This window comes from Centropristis striata, chromosome 5, assembly GCF_030273125.1.
Source record: "Centropristis striata isolate RG_2023a ecotype Rhode Island chromosome 5, C.striata_1.0, whole genome shotgun sequence".
Taxonomy (NCBI): Eukaryota; Metazoa; Chordata; class Actinopteri; order Perciformes; family Serranidae; genus Centropristis; species Centropristis striata.
Window position 1 is genome coordinate 13003986 of NC_081521.1, and position 19928 is coordinate 13023913.

A 19928-nucleotide genomic window follows, 5' to 3' on the forward strand; every position below is an offset into this window, starting at 1 on the left:
CTGGAAGGTGGTTTCAGATTATTGCGTTTTTAAGCCCCAAAAACGCTGTCACCGTCTAAACGAAAGGCACTTCCGATAAAATATTTTGTCGTTTTTACCCGCAAGCGTCCTCGTGTAAACGGGGCCTGAGACAGTTTCTTAAGTATTATTTATTTACATGAACTCAGAAAGAGACAGGCTGTAACTGACCTGCGTCACCATGGAGAGGTCAATAATGAAGCACAGTAAACAGCAGATCGCCACAGAGATCTCCCTTCTGTAGCGATGGTAGTGCTTTCCAGGAAACAGGTCCAGGATCCCAGTTACAAAACCCTCGACCCCGACAAACTGGAGACACAGAGAGAGAGAGACAGAGAGAGAGAGAGACAGAGAGAGAGAGAGAGAGAAATAAAAAGGGAAACAGATGAGCCACTGTCTGTCTGCACAACACTCACCGCACGTAGAAAACGTAGAACTTTAAAAATACCCCGGAGGGAATTCATGTAACTACAGCAGTCATGTTGTTTTATGACACCACATAAGTGCACTTTTAACTCCAAATTGTGGTATTCCTTTTCACTGTGAGTGTCAATTTTTAGCATATATCGTGATATTTTATGACTCAAAGTGTATTTTCAACACTAAAATCATGTTACTCCCTTTCACTGATTGTTCATTTTTAACATACATTGTGTTACTTTTACACATTAAAGTGTATTTTTAACCCTAAAATCATGTTATTTCCTTTCACTAATGTGATAATTAACATTCATTTTTTTGTTTTACGATACATTAAAAGTGCATTCTGTCTTTAGCCAAACATACAAGTCACAAAATCTGAAAACCAACTCCAGCTGAAGTGAATCTAACTCAGGTGTTAACATGTAACAACGCTGGCAGAGCTTTTTGATCACTACAACAGTGGCGGTTCTACACAGGGGCCTACAGGGGCCCCTGCCCCTGTGAAGAAGCCCTTGGCCCCTGCTGTGGCCCCAGTGTCAAATTAATTTAAAAAAAAAAAGATCAATTTATAACGATGATCGATGGAACAATTCTGACCTATTTTTTGTTCAAACAATATCTCATTGTGCACAAAAGGAACCCATAATGTGTACATTGTATGATAGTTTAATTGTGCAATAAAAGCTAAATATAAAGATCATTCTCACTGTACTGCACTTTCAAAATAAAAAAAAGTAATTGTGCACAAAAATGAGAAATGTCATTGTTATACAAAAATAACTTTTAATGTCTGTAAGTCTCAGTGTTTCAATCAATGTAATTCTTCCAAATATGAGACTTTTAGCTAAAATAAAGGTTTTGAATGCTTAAATATCATTTTGACGATTTTTCATGTGCCCCTCTGATTAATCACTGGCCCCTCCTTGGCCCCCACAGTAAAACTGGTCTAGAACCGCCACTGCACCACAAGTGAACTCCAAAATCAACACTCACCAACTCAAAATTATACACAGCAAAATCTGTAGTGTTGTTTTTTCAGTGTTAATAAAGTCTGCATCGTTGATCACCTGACTGTCCAGTCCGAGCAGCAGCAGCATGAAGAAGAAGAGCGCCGCCCACAGCGGAGCCACCGGCATCAGACTCACCGCCTTCGGGTACGCGATGAAGGCCAGACCTGGACCTGAAACACACACACACACACACACACACACACACACACACACACTCGTTAGATGTTAAAAAAAAAAACTACAACACACTTCAAATGTAACATTATGAAATAAAATAAGGCAATGAAAAGTAAAATGAATATATCAAAATAAATAATATATCAAAATATCTCACAACGATACAAGGTTGACTGTTTGGGTCTGACTTTTTTTATTTATTGTCTTTTGAATTCTGCATCCTTGAAGATCCATGTGGAGTGAACACAAGACCGAGGGTGCATCCCATGTTCCTTTATTGTTCCCTGCTTTCCTCCCTTGTGTCTTTTCCGTGCGTCTTAGTCCCGCCCACTGATGCATGGAGAGACGCAGGAAACCAGACGAGGAGAGAGGAGACATAGAATAAGAGAACTGGGATGTACCCAGAGCCACAAAACACTGATTTCCTTCTCAGTTTGTTTTTTAAGGAATATTTTGCTCCCTGGTTAAGAGAAAGTTTAAAAAAGAAAACATAAATATATGTTTTTTTTAATTGATGTTATTGAACATTCCAGTGATTTTAGGACTTTTTTTAAATATCATATTATACTATGATTTTCAAAAACCTTAGATATTTTGAAATTACATCCTAAACTATGATTTTTCTGTTTTTAGATTTTTATGACAAACCATACTATGATTTTTTTTATTTAATTTATTTATTTATTTATTTTAATTTCATCACAAACTGTACTGTGATTAAAAGCTAAAATAAACAAATACCATTTTTTTCTTATATTTTCATGACTTATTATTTACTAAGACTTTTTTTGGACATTATATTAGAAATGTCGAAGGGGTTATGACTTAACGATTTAACTTTTTTTAACATAATATATGATTATATATATTTTTTATTCATATGACTGTATACTTTGATTTCTTAAAAAACATTTTAATGACATACTATACTACTTTAAAAAAATGTTAACTTACTATATAATTTAGAAAAATGTTAATGATATATTACACTTTTGATTTATGACATACCATAACTACTTTTTTTGTCATTGTTGGGTTTTGTTTACATTTTAATGACATGCAATACTATAATATCAAACAACCCGACAGATTTAAAGGAAAGCTGCATTAAAAACACATTAAATCCACAATCGCCAGTCAAAAATTCTCCTCAAGTTCTGATCCTGAACAGTCTGACCATTGTTTTCAAATTTATTTATTTATTTTTAAATCCATAAATCAAACTCTTTAGTTGCGTTTCAAGTCATTGAAGCAGGTTACATACCGGCTTTTTGAGCCGTTAAGAGAGGAGGATGCTTGGAAGCATGTTTGATTTGATTGACAGGTGTCTCATCCAATCAGCTTTGCAGCGCTCAAATTTACTTTAACAGCTTTTAAACTATGGACAGATTAAAGGAGCATCACACACAATTACTGCAGAGCCAAGACACATGAAATAAACATGAGACACATGTCATGAGGTGAAAGGGCTCACTTAAATAATCCTTCAGTTAACACTGCGCCCACACACACACACACACACACACACACACACAGATGCTAATACTTTAAACCATTGTAAACGTGTCTGGGTAAATTGGATTTGCTTTTGTTCTTTTTGCAACAAGATTAAATAAAAAGGTTCTTGTCCTCACGCTAAAGCAACTGCTGTCTGTTTCAAACACACACACACACATACACACACACACACACACACACATACACACACACACACACACACACACACACATTGATTCTCTGTCACGTACGCCATCAGTCTGATGCTATTTTCTTTACAACAGACCTGAGTGCTGCAGGAAATGACTCGTGCACGTTTCAGCCTGCAGCTTGATGCGCAGGATGTTTTATTAAAGTCAAACAATGTCGTGAAAATCTCACCATGATGGTGGACGATAAAAATAATGGATGAATGAAAGAGGAGGAGCCAAGCGTCAGAGAACAAAGAGAGGGAGGAAATAAAGGTGAATGAGGCGGTGTGAGCGCTGCGGCATGACGCCTTCTGGGGAGACACTAAATATAACTGTGATGTCACGTCATGTGCTTCAGTGCTATTAATAAACATACAGTTGGCGGACAACTGTACACACAAAACACAACACACACACGTCCAGTCCTGCATATGAAAACATCAGCCTGCAGGAACGTTTATTATCATCATTATTGACTATGTTTTTTGTTTTTTTTACACATTTACAAATCTGATTTAGTTACACAACTCTCCACACATTTACATATAGTTCAGCTACAACAGGGGTCGTGTGTTATTATTAGAGGTTATGTCATTATTATTATTTAAATGATCAAATGTCATTATTTGACTTACTCTATCTCATTTATTTAATTAATTATTTCCTATTAATTTTTACATTTTGCTTGTTTATATGGAAATTATTATTCTCATGACATTTTTTATGCATGTCTTTATTTTATTTCTTTATTCAATATTTCTTTTATTCATTTTATTATTAATATTATCCTTGTTTATGTGGAAAAGAAGCATGGCATGGCAGTATTAAGACTATTTATATTATTTTCTTAATTTATCATTTTATTTATTTGTTAATATTTTTATATATATATATATATATATATATATACACACACACATTTGATGCATTTATATATATATAAATAAATCCATCATGTAAAGGTAACATAATACATAATATATAAATATATACATACATATATATGTATGTATGTATATATATATATGTATATATATATATATACATACATATATATACATATATATGTATATATATGTATATATATACATATATACACAAAAAACATATATATATATACACATATATATCTACATATATATATATATATATATATATACATATATTATATTTGATTTCTCTTGATGCATTTATATATGCATATATATGCATTACTTTATTCACTGAGTCATATATTTTTTGGGTTTCAGCAGCTGATATGATGTCAGCTGTGGGAATGTCCTCTTAAATCAATTAATGCACTTTTTAACTGATGTTATGCTCCTGTCCCGTTCATCCCTGTTGTTTTTTCTGTGTTCAGAACAAAGTGGGAGCTTTAACCTCTGACTGGATATAAAGAGCTTTTGTTTCATCAGCCTCTGAGGTTTAATGGTATGTAGGCCAAACAGAACTGAGCGGCTGCTGTTGAATAACATCTTTAATAACTTAACATTTTTTTATTATAAGAACACAAACATTAAAACCTCAGTGTGAGTGTTTGAGAGGAACAGCTGGTGTCTGTATTTTTACCTGACTCAGCGACCTGCGAGATGTCGACTCCCTGCTCAGCAGCCATGAAGCCCAGAATAGAAAACACAACGAAACCAGCAAAGAAACTGGTTCCACTGTTGATCAGAGCCAAGACGAAGGCGTCCCTGCAGGACAAGAGAGACAGGACGCACATTAGATTCACTAGGAGGCCCCATCAAAGCAAAACAGTACATAATAACAATAGAAAAAAAAACACAATATAATATAATATAATATAATATAATATAATATAATATAATATAATATAATATAATATAATATAATATAATATAATATAATATAAGAAGCAATTCAAAATATCCATTAAAGGAAAATAGTAAATAATACACCAAATATATAAAATAAGTAGGGCCGGGACTCGATTCAAAAAATGTATCTAATTAATTAGAGGCATTGTAATTATGTGCTCCAGTATAATCGGTCCGCCTGAAACTCATCCAGAGGGGAAACGTTCCGCGATTAAAATGTGTCAATTTTTTTAACGTGTTAATTTTTGTGTAATTAATTACTCTTAAATCTTAATTAATGCGTTAAAGTCCCGGCCCTAAAAATAAGACACATAAAATCCACTAAAATTTAGTTTGAAGGTTAAGACTTGGTTTAAAGGTTCAGGGTGAAGGTAAGGTTCGGGGTTAAAGGTTAAAGTTCAAAGGTTAAAGGTGAGGGTTTTGGGCATTATGTCAATGAGGGTCCTCCCAAGAGAAGAAAGATAAAAGTGTGTGTGTCGTACTTGTAGCAGTCGTTGTTGAAGCGGTTGTAGCTGCCCAGAGCGGTCAGAGCGCCCAGCCCGATGGCGTAGGAGAAGAAGATCTGAGTGCCGGCGTCAATCCACACCTAAAAGAAGGCAGAGGTCAAAGGTCACGGTGTGTGACTGCTGTTTGTCAGAATCTGAACTTTTTACATGTTTAAAACTTCTGCTTTTTTTGGACAGGAAACAGAAGAAGAGGTGAAACAGTTTTATTTATCATTTTAAAAATATATATATATTTATATATATATATATATATATATATATACAGTACAGGCCAAAAGTTTGGACACACCCATCTCATTCAATGCGTTTTTCTTTATTTTCATGACTATTTACATTGTAGATTCTCACTGAAGGCATCAAAACTATGAATAAACACATATGGAATTATGTACTTAACAAAAAAAGTGTGAAATAACTGAAAACATGTCTTGTATTTTAGATTCCTCAAAGTAACCACCCTTTGCTTACTAGAATATAAGACATGTTTTCAGTTATTTCACACTTTTTTGTTAAGTACATAATTCCACATGTGTTCATTAATAGTTTTGATGAATCTACAATGTCAATAGTCATGAAAATAAAGGAAAAACATTGAATGAGAAGGTGTGTCCAAACTTTTGGCCTGTACTGTATATATATATATATATATATATATATATATATATATATATATATGTACGTATATATACGTACATACGTACGTATATATATATATATATACGTACGTACGTATATATATGTATGTTTTTTTTTTTTTTTAAATGATTCTCCCTTTCTTTGATCAAGTTATTTAATTATTTAGGTTTTACTTTATTTTTTTATTTTTTTCTTCCACCACCTCAGCTTTTAATAACACACAATTTATACTGTACATTTCAAGTAATATTCTTATTTGTACTATTTTTTCACCAACTCAAACAAAGTCCCATTTTCAGTATTATTATCATTTACATTTTTTTCTTACTTGTTTTTCCATTTATATTGTTGTTATATATTGTAGTACAATGCACATACTTATTTCTATTTTTCTTTAAAAAAAATTCTATATCTACATTTTTTTATTTAGCCTAGTAAACACAACTGTAATGTAACCTATTTTTCCTCCTGGGATCAATAAAATATTTCTGACAAATATAATAACAATTACAATGTTATTTACTTGTTTACTATCTACATTAACACAAACATTCTCAACATTAAAAAATGTAAAAACAAAAAGCCCATATTGAGGGTTTTTTTTGTTTGTTTGTTTGTTTGTTTTTTAAAAATGTTTTAATATCTTGAAGATCTATGTTTAGTTTTCTGTGACACCACCTACTGCAGGTGTGTTTTTGTTGTTTACATGCAGGGCAAACAGAGTCCAGAAGGTTTTTGGTTATTTGTTTCTAATGGCTCATTTGCAGAATTTAGGAACTGACCTGGGCCTCCTCCAGTTTGGACCAATCAGGTTTAATGTAGTACATGATGCCGTCGTAGGCTCCGGGGAGCGTGACGCCTCTGACCAGCAGGATGATGAGGACGACGTAGGGGAAAGTCGCCGTGAAGTACACAATCTGAAACACACAACAGAACACACACACGTCATCATAAAACACATGACTTCGCTTGTAGTTGATACATTCACTTAATCTTTAACAAACATTTATTCATAAGACACACATGCATCCATACATTACAAACAATGTCACAAAAACTTGATCTAAGTGTTTTTAAGACCTGAGTCATCTTAGAAAAACTTGGCATTGTTTTTAAAACAACCTCCCAAAACCTGCACAGAATATCAATGTTTCCTGAGTCATTTATTTCTCAGCTGCTGTAGCAGATAGAGACATGGAATAAAAACCATCTGATAGATGCCTGGCTTTAACTGTAGAGCATTGCCTGTGTCTTAAAGTGTATTAACATTTTTTTAAAACATCATTAAAAAACAACAAAATAATTTTAAAATGTATTACACTGTGTGGCATAGCAAGAAAAAAGTTGTTTGCAATAAAAAAAACATCAGTCAATTGTCGTGCAATAACTATATCAAAGTGTGTTGGTCTACGTAGTCATCCTGCTGTTCCTACAGAGGTGGACTAGCGAGTCTGTAGGCTCATTATAGTCTGGCTCAGGGTAGGAACCCACAGCTCTGGAGCCATGTGGCTCCTCAGGCCAATCATACGGAAAGAAACAGTAATTTGTTTTCATTTTATTTCATTAATCATTAATACAGGCGCAAAGCAGCCTAGTAAACACAACTGTAATGTAACCTATTTTTCCTCCTGGGATCAATAAAATATTTATGACAAAAATAATAACAATTACAATGTTATTTCCTTGTTTACTGCCTATATTAACACCAACATTCTCCTCAATGTTATTGTTGTTATTATTATTAAAAAATTAAAAACAAAAAGACCAATATTGAGGGGTATTATTTTGTATATTCGTATTACAAAATGTGTGTTTTATAAACAGCATTAAATACAATATGTCAGTCAACTAAAATGTGCATCATAAGGCGTGTTTCCATCAGGGTAAAAAGTGGCCGCTGGGAGAGATCCAGGCCACGCCCTTTCAAATGGACGCTCCGCTCCCTTGTCGTGTCTCCATTACAAAAAAGGGATGTACGAGACTCAAGAGGCGACGTATGGTTTTCCATCGTCGAGTTATCTCTTAGCGACAGTTTAGACCATAACGTTACCTACCCAACAGATATAACACGGTAGAGGCGTCAAACGTATAAAGAAGGAGACGCCGAGACGGGAGGAGCAGAGCTGCTGTGTTTCTGTCACTGGGTTCATGCACATGGCGGTGATTATTAAGTTTGAAGTATTGTTGTGACAACTCACTACTTAACCGGCTTTTAAAAATGCGTGTTGTTGTGGCTTCGAGTACTAAGACACAGCCCGCTCAGCGATCTATCCAATCAGCAACCAGGCTTTTTTCAGGGGAGAGAAACGGCCCCGCTCTTCTACAGGGACAAAAAAATGTCCGCTAGGGCCGCTCACATTCAAATTAGGGGTGTTTTGGCGAGGGAGACCCGCCTCATTCTGGGTAGACTACACTGCCCTACAAAGCCAAACTGCAGTATAAACTGGTAAAACTGAGAAAAACGTATTTAAAGTTTTGTAATGTTTTTTAACTTGCCAGCCAAATGGGTTCAGGTCAGTGATATGACACTTATTTCTACATGTATTGATGATGTAATTTTTATGCCTAAAAGTCATGACTATTTATTTGACCCTTGACCACAAAAATGTAGTTACTGCACTCTGGTTTTGCTGTAAAAGGTTCTAATAGTAATGATAAACAGAGTTCAGTAACTATAATGTTGTTGTCTTCTTTCAGCTTTATATTTTGTTTTCAGTGAATAAACATTTTCAAATTGATTTTGTTATAAGTGTATATAAAAGTGTTTAACAACTCTATTCAAAGATTTGTGTATTTTAGACGTAATATTATAAAGTAATTAACTTATGGTTGCTTTGATTTTATGTTTAAATTCGTATATATATCCAAATCAGACCGTGGTAAGTGCAATTACTGCTGTCTGCTTTGGTTTTGAGTTGTAGTTTTGTAGTTACTGCAATTTTTATATTAATTATTTCTCTGAAATAAAGCAAAATTGAAATCTAAAACTTTTTCACAAGATTAAACAGACATCAAGGAGTTGATTTTTAGTTGTTTGTAGGGCAGTATAGTGGAAACGCACCTATAGCTTATGAAAGTCTACGGCCTGCCGTATTAACCTCGACATTTAGCCAAGTTCAAGTCTACTTTTTTCTTCCGTCTAGTTTCTCTCGGCTAACTTTTGATATTTCTTCAGCCTCCAATTTGCTCCTGGGTCCTCGCTGCATTCTGACCCAAAAAAAATCACATTAATAAATGCTCATTAGTAATGTTTATCTTCATTTTTATGACTCAAAATAAAGTTTGCAGCTCTATTCCAAATGCTTCTCTGTTCTGGCCAACAATGGCTCTTTTGTTATTAAAGGCTGCTAACCCCTGGTCATCATCAGGAATACTAAATTCAGCCTCAGGTCATCCATCATGATGATCTTGTCACTCTTCAGCTTTATATAACTATCTCTCAGTTCTGACACCAAACCTTCACAGCGGTCAACGAGTGAAACATGAAAACTTTCTGGTCTCAGTTCCATTTGTGAGAATCAGATAAAGAAAAGCAGCCGCGAGAGGAAGACAAACATGAACCTGATCTGAGGAAATAAAAGGAGATGAGACCTGCTGAGACACACACACACACACACACACACACACATACACACACACACACACACACACACACACACACACACACACACACACAGAGGAATGTTGACTGGTCCCAGGTGGAGTCCAGCTCCAGTCAAATCACAGCGGAGACATTTTTCTATAAGAATCCCACACAGCCTCAGGTTAAACACAACACACACACAAACACATTCACACACACACACACACACACACACACACACACTCACAATGACACGGTGAGGTTGTTGAGTTCAGTGTTATAAAACGATTAACCAGCATATTTTAATGTTTTAGTATATATATAAAAAAAGATATAATATTTTACAGCTAAATTGTATTTATTACTTCTTAAATGTTTGATTGGTTTAATTTATTTATTTCACTCTTTTTATTATATTTATGGGGTTTTGTATTTTATCCTCAGTTCTCTCTCTGTGCCTGGTTGTATTAAATTGTAGTTGAAATGTTTTAAACTTGAATTATTTTTAATAACAACACTACTCTATTTTTGTTTTTACTTATAGTGTTTTCTTACTTAGACCATACTTTAATTAAGAGATGACACTTATGTGGAAACACACACACACACAATGACACAGTGAGGTTGTTAAGTTCAGTGTTATAAAACGATAAAAAATTATAAAACTGATCCAGTAAATCAAATAATAAAACAGAATCATTAACCAGCATATTTTAATGTTTTAGTATATGTAAAAAAGATTTTTTATTCTCAGTTCTCTCTGTGTGCCTGGTTGTATTAAATTGTAGTTGAAATGTTTTAAACTTTAATTATTATTAATAACAGCACTACTTTATTTTTGTTTTTACTTATAGTGTTTTCTAACTCAGACGCTACTTTAATTAAGAGATGACACTTCAGGTAAAAAGTATAAAAATGTGGGAAAACTAGGAGATGTCACCATGAAACTTCTCCAGTTGATTGTAACAGTAAAACAAGTCTTATGTTTTTATTGGAAGTGTTCTTAAATGGTTTGTTTAAATATGTAAATGAGACATTATGTAATGGTAACTTTTAAACAGCTAAATGTGTATTTTGGATGTTTTCTTTCCACCAATAAAAGAAGACATGATATGGAAATTGATCCGTGGTTTTAAAAACGCTGTAGGCGCCTCAGTCATATCGGTAAATGTTTTTTCAAACATATGAGATAAGGACGTGACTGCAGTGTGTAAAAGATAAAGGTTTTTTCAGCAGACAGTGATGTATGAATGGACTCTCTCTAGTTTTCCCCAGTGTGTCTCGGCCTCTCTCGTCCGCTCAGCTTTCAGCCTCCTGCTGATGACCGACAACACAAACTGTTTCTGTTGGTACTGAGAGCCGTGTGAACGCTGTGTGAGACCAAATACACACACACACACACACACACACACACATGCACACACACAGACTCCTTGTGCGTGTGTGTGTGTCATTGTGCTGGGCCATTAAAGCTGATTCTGATTCTTCATTTTTTCCAATTTCCACTACAGATAGTGGAAAGTAAGGACTGCTCGATTAAAATTAAATCTGGCAACTCACTTGATTCCAAATTAGTTGGGACGCTGTTAAAAAACGTAATAAAACCAGAATGCAATCATTTGTAAATCCTCTGTGACAGTTGAATACAAAGACAAGATATCCAATGCATTATTTCATAAACAGCAAAACAGTAAATAAAGTTATACAATGGTAAATACTGTGTACAACAACTGTTAAAACGTTAAAAAACTGAAACAGTTTTTCTCTTCACGAGTGAAATATAAATTAAGTTTGGAGTTTGTTTCTGACCCTTCGGGGACTCCGAGTAGAAGTAAAAATTATATGATTCAGCTCAGAGAGTTTTTTTGTTTGTTTCTGAAGAGTTTTTATGCAATTTTATATTTTATCTTAGATAAGTTCTATAGAAAGCGAAATGATTTGGTTTAATTTAGCTGTGAGTCAGAGCAGATGCTGCCACCATTTGTTCTGCCAGTTTCATCAAGAAACAAAGATTTATACAGACTGTGGGCTAATTAGTGCTCGCTGCACCCTCTCTACTGCAGATAGGAACGGGGTCCTGCCCACCAGATGGACGGTCCTCAGTGTGTCGGATCGGCCATGTCGGCAACATGCTCTTTCCATGATCAAAGGTAGTGCTCTTTTTTTGCTGTGTCAACATCGTGTGTATTTTTAACCTAGTGGTATTATGCCCTTGAGTCTGATGACACACTTCTTTTATTAGAGATTGAAGAAAAAATAGCTACTTTTCAATACAAAATGGTATATATCTAAATGTCATAAAGATGTCATTCTTTATATAACCTGCCTATTAGTTGTTTAGAAGACCAGTAAACACAGAGAATTTAGATTTGTCCAGTAAACTGAAATCTTCCAGGACAAGTGGAGGGCAAACTTTTTCACATGCTACAAACAAGTCATCTACCCCAGTAGAAAAATGTAGAAAAAAAGTATTTAAAAAAAAAAATTGTATTACATGAAATGCTGCAAAATGCCATATGCAGTAGTTCAACTTGTCCATATTTGACATGGCAACATGTTACGTTTATCAGAGGATGCACAGCTGCATGTAAACTGGAGTGTGAACTGTATTTTGTTGCATCTACTTGTTTTTAGGGAGACAAGATGGAAATGAGCTTACTACTAAATCTGGTGCATCTTTTTATTCCATGAATAATAAATGTAACATTGCACATTGTCCACCTGACAACTAACTAAATCACATCACATCACGTCTTTTTTACAATAAGGGCAAAAAAATAATAATTTTAGTTTGTTCTAATGTTTGTTTGTTTGCTTTCTTTTTAACGTCATTGTGTGTTTTTATGACGCATTTTTACCCATGACATCATTTAAAATCATTTCTTGAGATTAAATAAAGGCCGAATTAAAATTAAATGAAAATTATAAATTATAATACTACTACTAATTATAATAATAATAACACAATGGAATGCATCTCTCAGTACACGTACAGAACACAGAGTACACACTCAGTACAGTACTTGAGTATTTCTCTCTGTGTGACTCTCTAGTCACGTCCCACTGCAGTCAAGCTGCCCTCCCACAGGAGGACCAATCACAGCCTGCCACCTCACCGCCCCACCAAACCCCCCACCACCACCCCTCCTGTCGTTGTCATGACAACGCTTAGGGCCGGCCATGTGACAGCAGTGTGTACGAGTCTCATCGTCACGAGCCAATGAAACACACACACACACACACACACACACACACACACACACACACACAGCAGTGAATCACGGCCTCTTTTCTTTACACTTGTCTGAAGGTTGTAGTTTTAAAGGAGCAGTCACACTTTTTTTTCTCCCTCTTCTTCTAGTTTGATTCAAGGTGGTGTAATGAAGAAATATCACTAAAATACAATCAAAACTAACAGAGGCTTTGACTGGTTTATATTTTCTCTGTTATCGACACAATGCAGCTGATCGTTCGGCTGTCAGGTGACCTCTGACCTTCAGCGGTGTTATGTAATTGGCTGTAATGACCCCAGCTGTTTGCTCGCTTCAGTGAGTAAGAGCAGGGGATGTGTTCTGGTATTTATGACGTTCTGGGGACCTGCTCACACACCACCACTGTGGGGACTCCACTCGCATCTGGTCCCCGACAGGATAATAAGTAATACAAATTAAAATAATGATTGCATATTTCTTCCAAAGATTTGAAGTGCTTCATAAAACAGGATTAAAAAACAAGCAAACATAAAAAAAAAATAAAAAAAAGTAAAATGTGGGAAATCAAGATGTGTCCATATTCTTGTATTACTGACATTCTGGGGACTCACTAACACACCACCACTGTGGGGACTCAGCTCCCATCTGGTCCCCCAAAGGATAATAGACTATCAAATAATAATCATAATAAGATGTGACTGGATATGTTCAGTTCATATTCTTGTAATAATGACGTTGGGGTGATCTAGACTTGATAACACACTCACATTGTGTACATTTTGATTAAACCATAGGATTAATCTGGACATTTATTTTATGATTTCATATTTGTAAGGTTTTGGTTGCCATGCATTGTGCCTGGATCACTTTTCATGAACATCAGACCCATTTGAACAAGGCTACAAGTGAGCTTAGAGATTTTCATGTTACGAAGAAACTAATGGAAACCAACAGCTGTCTGGAACAGTATACATTTGTACTCTTATTTATAAATGTATGACATATAAAAGTGTGTGTTACCTTCCCAGTCGACTTGACTCCCTTCCAGACGCAGAAGTAAACCATCACCCAGACGGCCATCAGACACAACATGAGCTCCCAGTTAAACTGTCCAGCTTCTCCCAGACCAGAAGATAGGTTCAGCACCTTGTTCCTGCAGAGAGACACGTCATTTACATCAACCAACACCAGCGTCAGAGAGCAAAGCTTGAGTTGTGTGCACATGGAATCAGGTAAACTGGATATTATGTTAGTGGACGGGAGCGGGACAGTGAAATCAGTTGAGGGTGGCAGAGAATACCAGAAACGGCCTGCAACAAATGTTAGCAGAAAATAATAGACAAGAAATAACTGCACGCACTGCAGTTTACATTTATTTTATACAGTTAGCGTTTTGTCCAATATTCTGTTTTCTTCAGTGCATATATATAGCATTAATCAGGATTCTTTCTCTCTTTACATATGCGTTATATAATAATGACAATAATAATAATAATATTATCATTAACACGATTTGTTTGTTTGTTTGTGTGTGTGTCTTGTGGCCTGATTTATATGAAACTTGGTGGAAGAGTGCAGCACACATTCCATTTTGGAGAGGATCCAGTGATGTCTCGTTCTTGAATGATTCCTTCTAAAGAACTAATTACTTGGCAGAACTAAACGTACTGAATCACTTCCTGAAAAGTTTCGCTCTTTTCTCAACTCCCGTCCCGTCTCCTGTCTCTCTCTCCAGACTGTACGTGCTAAGTAGCATGCGCACGGAGATGCTCATGTCCGCCCCTCACTTCTTTTTTCTTTTTTTCTTTTTGTATTTTACCTGCAGTGTTTTACCTGCTGTTGAACGAGACAGTGAACTGGGGCCCTGTGAGAGTCGCCTGTTTGGACACTTTTATTTTGAAAGGACAAAAAGAGACTTCCTGTATATCGGAAAACTAAATCAAGTGAGATTATACTGTAAAAATAACGTCAAGGAGTTCAATGTTTTTATGTTTTAGCCCCCGTAAAGGCATGAGGTTAGTAATCACAGTTATCTTGCATATTTAAGTATTTTTTGTGTTTAAATAAGTTTTGGATCAAATTAAACTTAGTAATTCATGCTAGCAAGGTTTGATACGGTACGCTAGTGTTGCTCCAATTAATAGTCTTGAGTTTCTGTGTTTTAAAACTGTTATTGCAAATTTGAGTTAGCAAACTAGTTCAGTGAGTACTGATACACAGTCAGAGCTCCAGTTAAGTACTGAATGATTTGGTATTCAAATCTTTTGTACTTATCTTTTTAAAGAACGGATTTAAAGATTCAGTACAGTGAAAAGAACTGCCGTTCCCACCACTAAGAGTATCTGAATCACAGGGCAACATATGTAACTATTTTAAACTTTATTTAATATTCTAAGAGTGCTGCTCCTAGTTATCTAGTAATTTGGCCCTTCAGCTGCTGTTTGTACACGTTGGAATATACAAAGATCAGAGAGGTTACACTCTGTCCTTTAACCACTCATTCATTCTTTTATTCATTTACTCTCTAACAATCACCTGTCCTCATCTGAACCTGACCTGCTCTCCTCTGAGACTCAGAGCTGCTGACCTAAAGTTCAGATACTAACGAGCTCCGTCACCTTACGATCATTTTCACCTCGTTAACTGCTCGTTGAGTTAATTAGCTGCCATGACAACAGCATCACTGCTGCAGAGAGCTGCTGCTTTAAAATCTATTCATCTATCCATCCATCCATCCATCCATCCATCCATATGTCCATCCATCCATATCTCCATCCATCCATCTACAGTTGCAAGAAAAAGTATGTGAACCCTTTAAAATTACCTACTTTTCTGCATTAATTTGTCATACAATGTGATATGATCTGCATCTAAGTTCCACACACAAACAATTATAACATGTCATGTTTTTTTTATATTGAACACATCCATTAATCATTCATAGTGCTGGTGGAAAAAGTAAGTGAATCCTTGATTTAATAACTGGGTGAACCTCCTTTGGCAGCAGTAACCTCAACCAAACACTTGTGATAGCTGCTGATCAGACCTGAACAACGTTCAGGAGGAATTTTGGACCATTCCTACTGACAGAACTGCTTCAGCTCAGACATATTTTGAGGATGTCTGGTGTGAACGGCTCTCTGGAGGTCATTCCACAACATCTCTGTTGGATTGAGGTCCGGGCTCCGACTGGGACGCTCCAAAAGGTGGATTTTCTTTTTTGAAGTCATTCTGTAGTAGATTTACTTGGACATTTAAGGTCATTGTCCTGCAGATCGCAGACAGCCACCCTGACATTAACCTGTAGGATTCCTTGATAAAACTGGGAATTAATTTCCCCCTCAATGATAATAAGTGGTCCAGGCCCTGAGGCAACAAAGCAGACCCAAATCATAATGCTCCCTCCATCATACTTCATGGTAGGGATGATGTTCTCATGTTGGTATGCGGGGCCCTTTTTACACTGTACGTAGTGCTACGTGTTCTTACCAAACAATTTAATCTTAGTTTCATCAATCCACAAAACATTTTCCCGGTAGTGTTGTGTCAAGGTTTGGCGAACTTCAGGCATGCAGTGGTGTTATTTTTGTAAAGCAGTGGCTTAATCTTAACATCTTAACACTTGTTGGGCGGTAGGTTAACCAGTTCCAATGACTCCATCAAGTCTCTTCTTGTTACTCTGGATTTTTCTTTCCTCATTGAGCTTTCCACGTTGGGCCTTAGCAGTGAACTTGGCTGGGCGCCACAGTACTAAACTGTCTCCGTTTGTGGACTGGTGAATACCTAAAGTCTTTGAGTCTTCCACTCAGATCAATTCTTGATCGCAGGTCTTCGGAGAGATCTCTTTTTACGAGGCAGGGTTCACATGAGCAGATGTTTCTTGTGAATAGAACATTTTTTTTTTACAGGTCAAAGTATCTCTACACCTCACTCAAATCTCCTTTCATTGTCTGGACTCCAAGTTCGCTAATTCTTGACTCCTATTAACTCTTAACAGAGTCATTAGATAAAGGGTTAACTTACTTTTTCTACCACCATTATGAATGTTTCATGGATATATCCAATAAAAACAGACTTAGATGCAGATCAGATCACATTTTATGACAAATTAATACAGAAAACTAGGTAATTTCAAAGGGTTCACATACTTTTTCTTGCAACTCTATCTATCTATCTATCTATCTATATATCTATATATATTTATATATTATTGAATATGGAAGGTTCACTAGCAGATCAACATCTCCAGTGTGTTTTAATTGTGCAACAACAATAACAGTGGCGTCTACAAGTGAGTCATTTTGCCCATGATGAATGATTTCAGACACCGCCTTAAGTTCCACAAAATCAGATAACATTTTGATCTGTTGTTTTAATCTCTCTCTGTGTAAATATGTCACAGTATTATTTCCTTCCCCGTGTCCACAGGACCGTTGATGTTTCGCAGCATGTTGATGGTTAGAAAACACAGCAGCATGTTTCAGACGGGATCAAGAGATTTACACCAGGAGGAGGTTAATCTGCTGCTGCAATAAACATAATCTGTAAAAATAACAACGATAATAACTCAACTGTAACACAAAGGTCACATTTTCAGTCCACAGCTTGAACTTTTCACACTTCTTGTGTAACTATCCTGCACTTATTTTATGTCACTTTACATTTTTAAAGAGATTAAAACAGATATTTGTGTAAACAGTGTCTCAGCTTTAATGCTTTCTGAGTGGACATTTTCCTTCAGCTGACTTAAAACAGAGACCCGGCTTTCTCTAACAAGTTCACACAGCATCATTTATCAACTCAGTGATTTGGGACCACAATGCTGTGGTGTTTTTGCATTTCCTCAGACAGTGGAAGGTAGTTAGCTTAGCTTGCTAACGTTAGCAGTGATTTTCAACTCCATATTTTTCGTTTGTGAAATTTCAGCACGTACTGAGTCTCTGCAATAAAATATTTGTATTAAATCATTAACTTAAAAAGTCTAAATGGTATAAATTAAATAAGCAGTGATGACTGACGCTGAAACCATCTTGTTTTCATGATCATTTCTTTCTTCTTAATATTATTTGCTGCCAAAAGTGCTAAAAAATTGCTTATTCGACCCAATATTCAGGGATATAAAATATAAAAAAGTGGATTGTTAAAAGTCTTCAACGGAACTGAATAAATTTATGAAAAATAAAGGCCTTAATTTGTATTAAAATTAAGGCCTGTATTGTATTAAAATGCCCTAAATCTAACTTTTTAAAAATCCTAGAAATGTGAAAAACATATGATTTTATTTCATTAATGTTTTTTTCTGATGTTGCCATGTGGAATCTCAAAATAATGACATGAATTTCTTTTAAATAAATTACTGAATGCCTCTCGTACCCTGGACTTTGTGACAGGGAACAAGGCAGTGGAATCCCACATGCAGAGCGAGAAACTCAGCATTTCCATGAGAAAAGCTACATTTTCTCAGTTCTATTTGACCCTTGTTTTTCTCGCCACAAGATAAAAAAAGAGGATTTATGTCAAAATAAATACTTAAGTTCTTCCTTAGTAATTGATTTCAGTTTTTCTTTTTTTTCATTCTTCAATTTTGGAAATTATAAAATTTGTCTAGAAAAGTCTCAACTTGGCATTGTAACAGTTTGCTATAGATAGATAATTTGTATACAAACATTGACAATGCACGCACATTTGTACGACCATTGTGTGTGTTGCTAGAAGACGTGGTCTATTGTCTCAAAAAAAGTTTTGACCCAGAATCAAAATTCTTTAATCATTTTAATCTCCAGAGTCATCTTTATCTTTACTCCAATGGTCTACTGTTTAAAAAAACGTCAAATTTTGTGATTTGTTTTCTATTTTTCTCAAAACATTTTCAACAAATCATCAGGAACCATTCAGTCAAATGTCCTGAAACTTTATCAGGGTCGTCTAAGGACTTTAATGTAAAACTTTGATACATTAATCTGTTTTAATCAATGAAGACAATTATTATAAAAACAGCTACATGTTGAAACACATCTTCACTGAAGGTCATCAGATCCATCAAATGTTTATAAAAAAAGTAGATTTATAAACATCAACAGAGCTTCAATGATGAATACAATTATTTATTTTAAAGAAAAGTTTTTCTTCTTGTCATTTAAACAAGAAAAAAATCATCCAAATGCTCTCAATCAGCTTGGGCCCTGATCATTGTTGCTCGCAGCTATATTTTATGTATTTGCTGACAACCCATGTGCTGCAGCTCTGGTTATGGTGACTATATTATATATCCGCAGTAAATCGTTCATTAAAAGCTTCTTTACTTGTCCCTCTACAACCTTCCCTGCAACTCATGTGAATCCTGTATTTATGCAGAAAACAAAGATCACCTGACCTTATTAGTTCCAGCAGAATACATAATAGACCTATGTTAGCACGACTCCTCATAATAAATGCAGAAGAAATAAGGAGAGGGACGTTTTCTGGAAAACCCTGAAATTAAGTGTTTGCATCAAATCTGGGGTCACATTTCTGTCTTTATCATGTTTTTGAACAGAACAAATATGAGGTAATATGCGTGCAAAAAAAATCGGTAATGCTTTATATTAAGGTCCTTGTAATAACCATTAATTAACAAATAATAAGGCATTGTTCTCACTTTAGATCCCTTTAGCTGCAAAAAGCATAGTTATTTTTTTATTGGAAGTAAAATAAGTTTGTGATTAAAAATATACGTGGCTTCTATCATGTTTTTATCTTTGTTCTGACCTCTTTTTTATGTTTATTGGCACCTTATCGTGTTTTATTTTATTGTTTATATGACTAAATATCTTATCATTATTACTGCTGATTTAAATC

At 35.3% G+C, this 19928-nt stretch overlaps 1 protein-coding gene across 1 annotated transcript in view; it reads right to left on the bottom strand.

Annotated features, from left to right (window-relative positions):
* Window positions 1-19928, bottom strand: part of slc6a8 (solute carrier family 6 member 8) — a 57187-nt gene that overhangs the window by 13730 nt on the left and 23529 nt on the right. Inside the window, exons 4-9 of the mRNA XM_059332264.1 lie at window positions 14112-14244; window positions 7079-7213; window positions 5637-5740; window positions 4886-5010; window positions 1509-1621; window positions 190-327 (exon numbers count right to left, since the gene is read on the bottom strand). Coding sequence (XP_059188247.1) covers window positions 190-327; window positions 1509-1621; window positions 4886-5010; window positions 5637-5740; window positions 7079-7213; window positions 14112-14244 — 748 coding nt within the window. The remainder of the gene's footprint in view (window positions 1-189; window positions 328-1508; window positions 1622-4885; window positions 5011-5636; window positions 5741-7078; window positions 7214-14111; window positions 14245-19928) is intronic.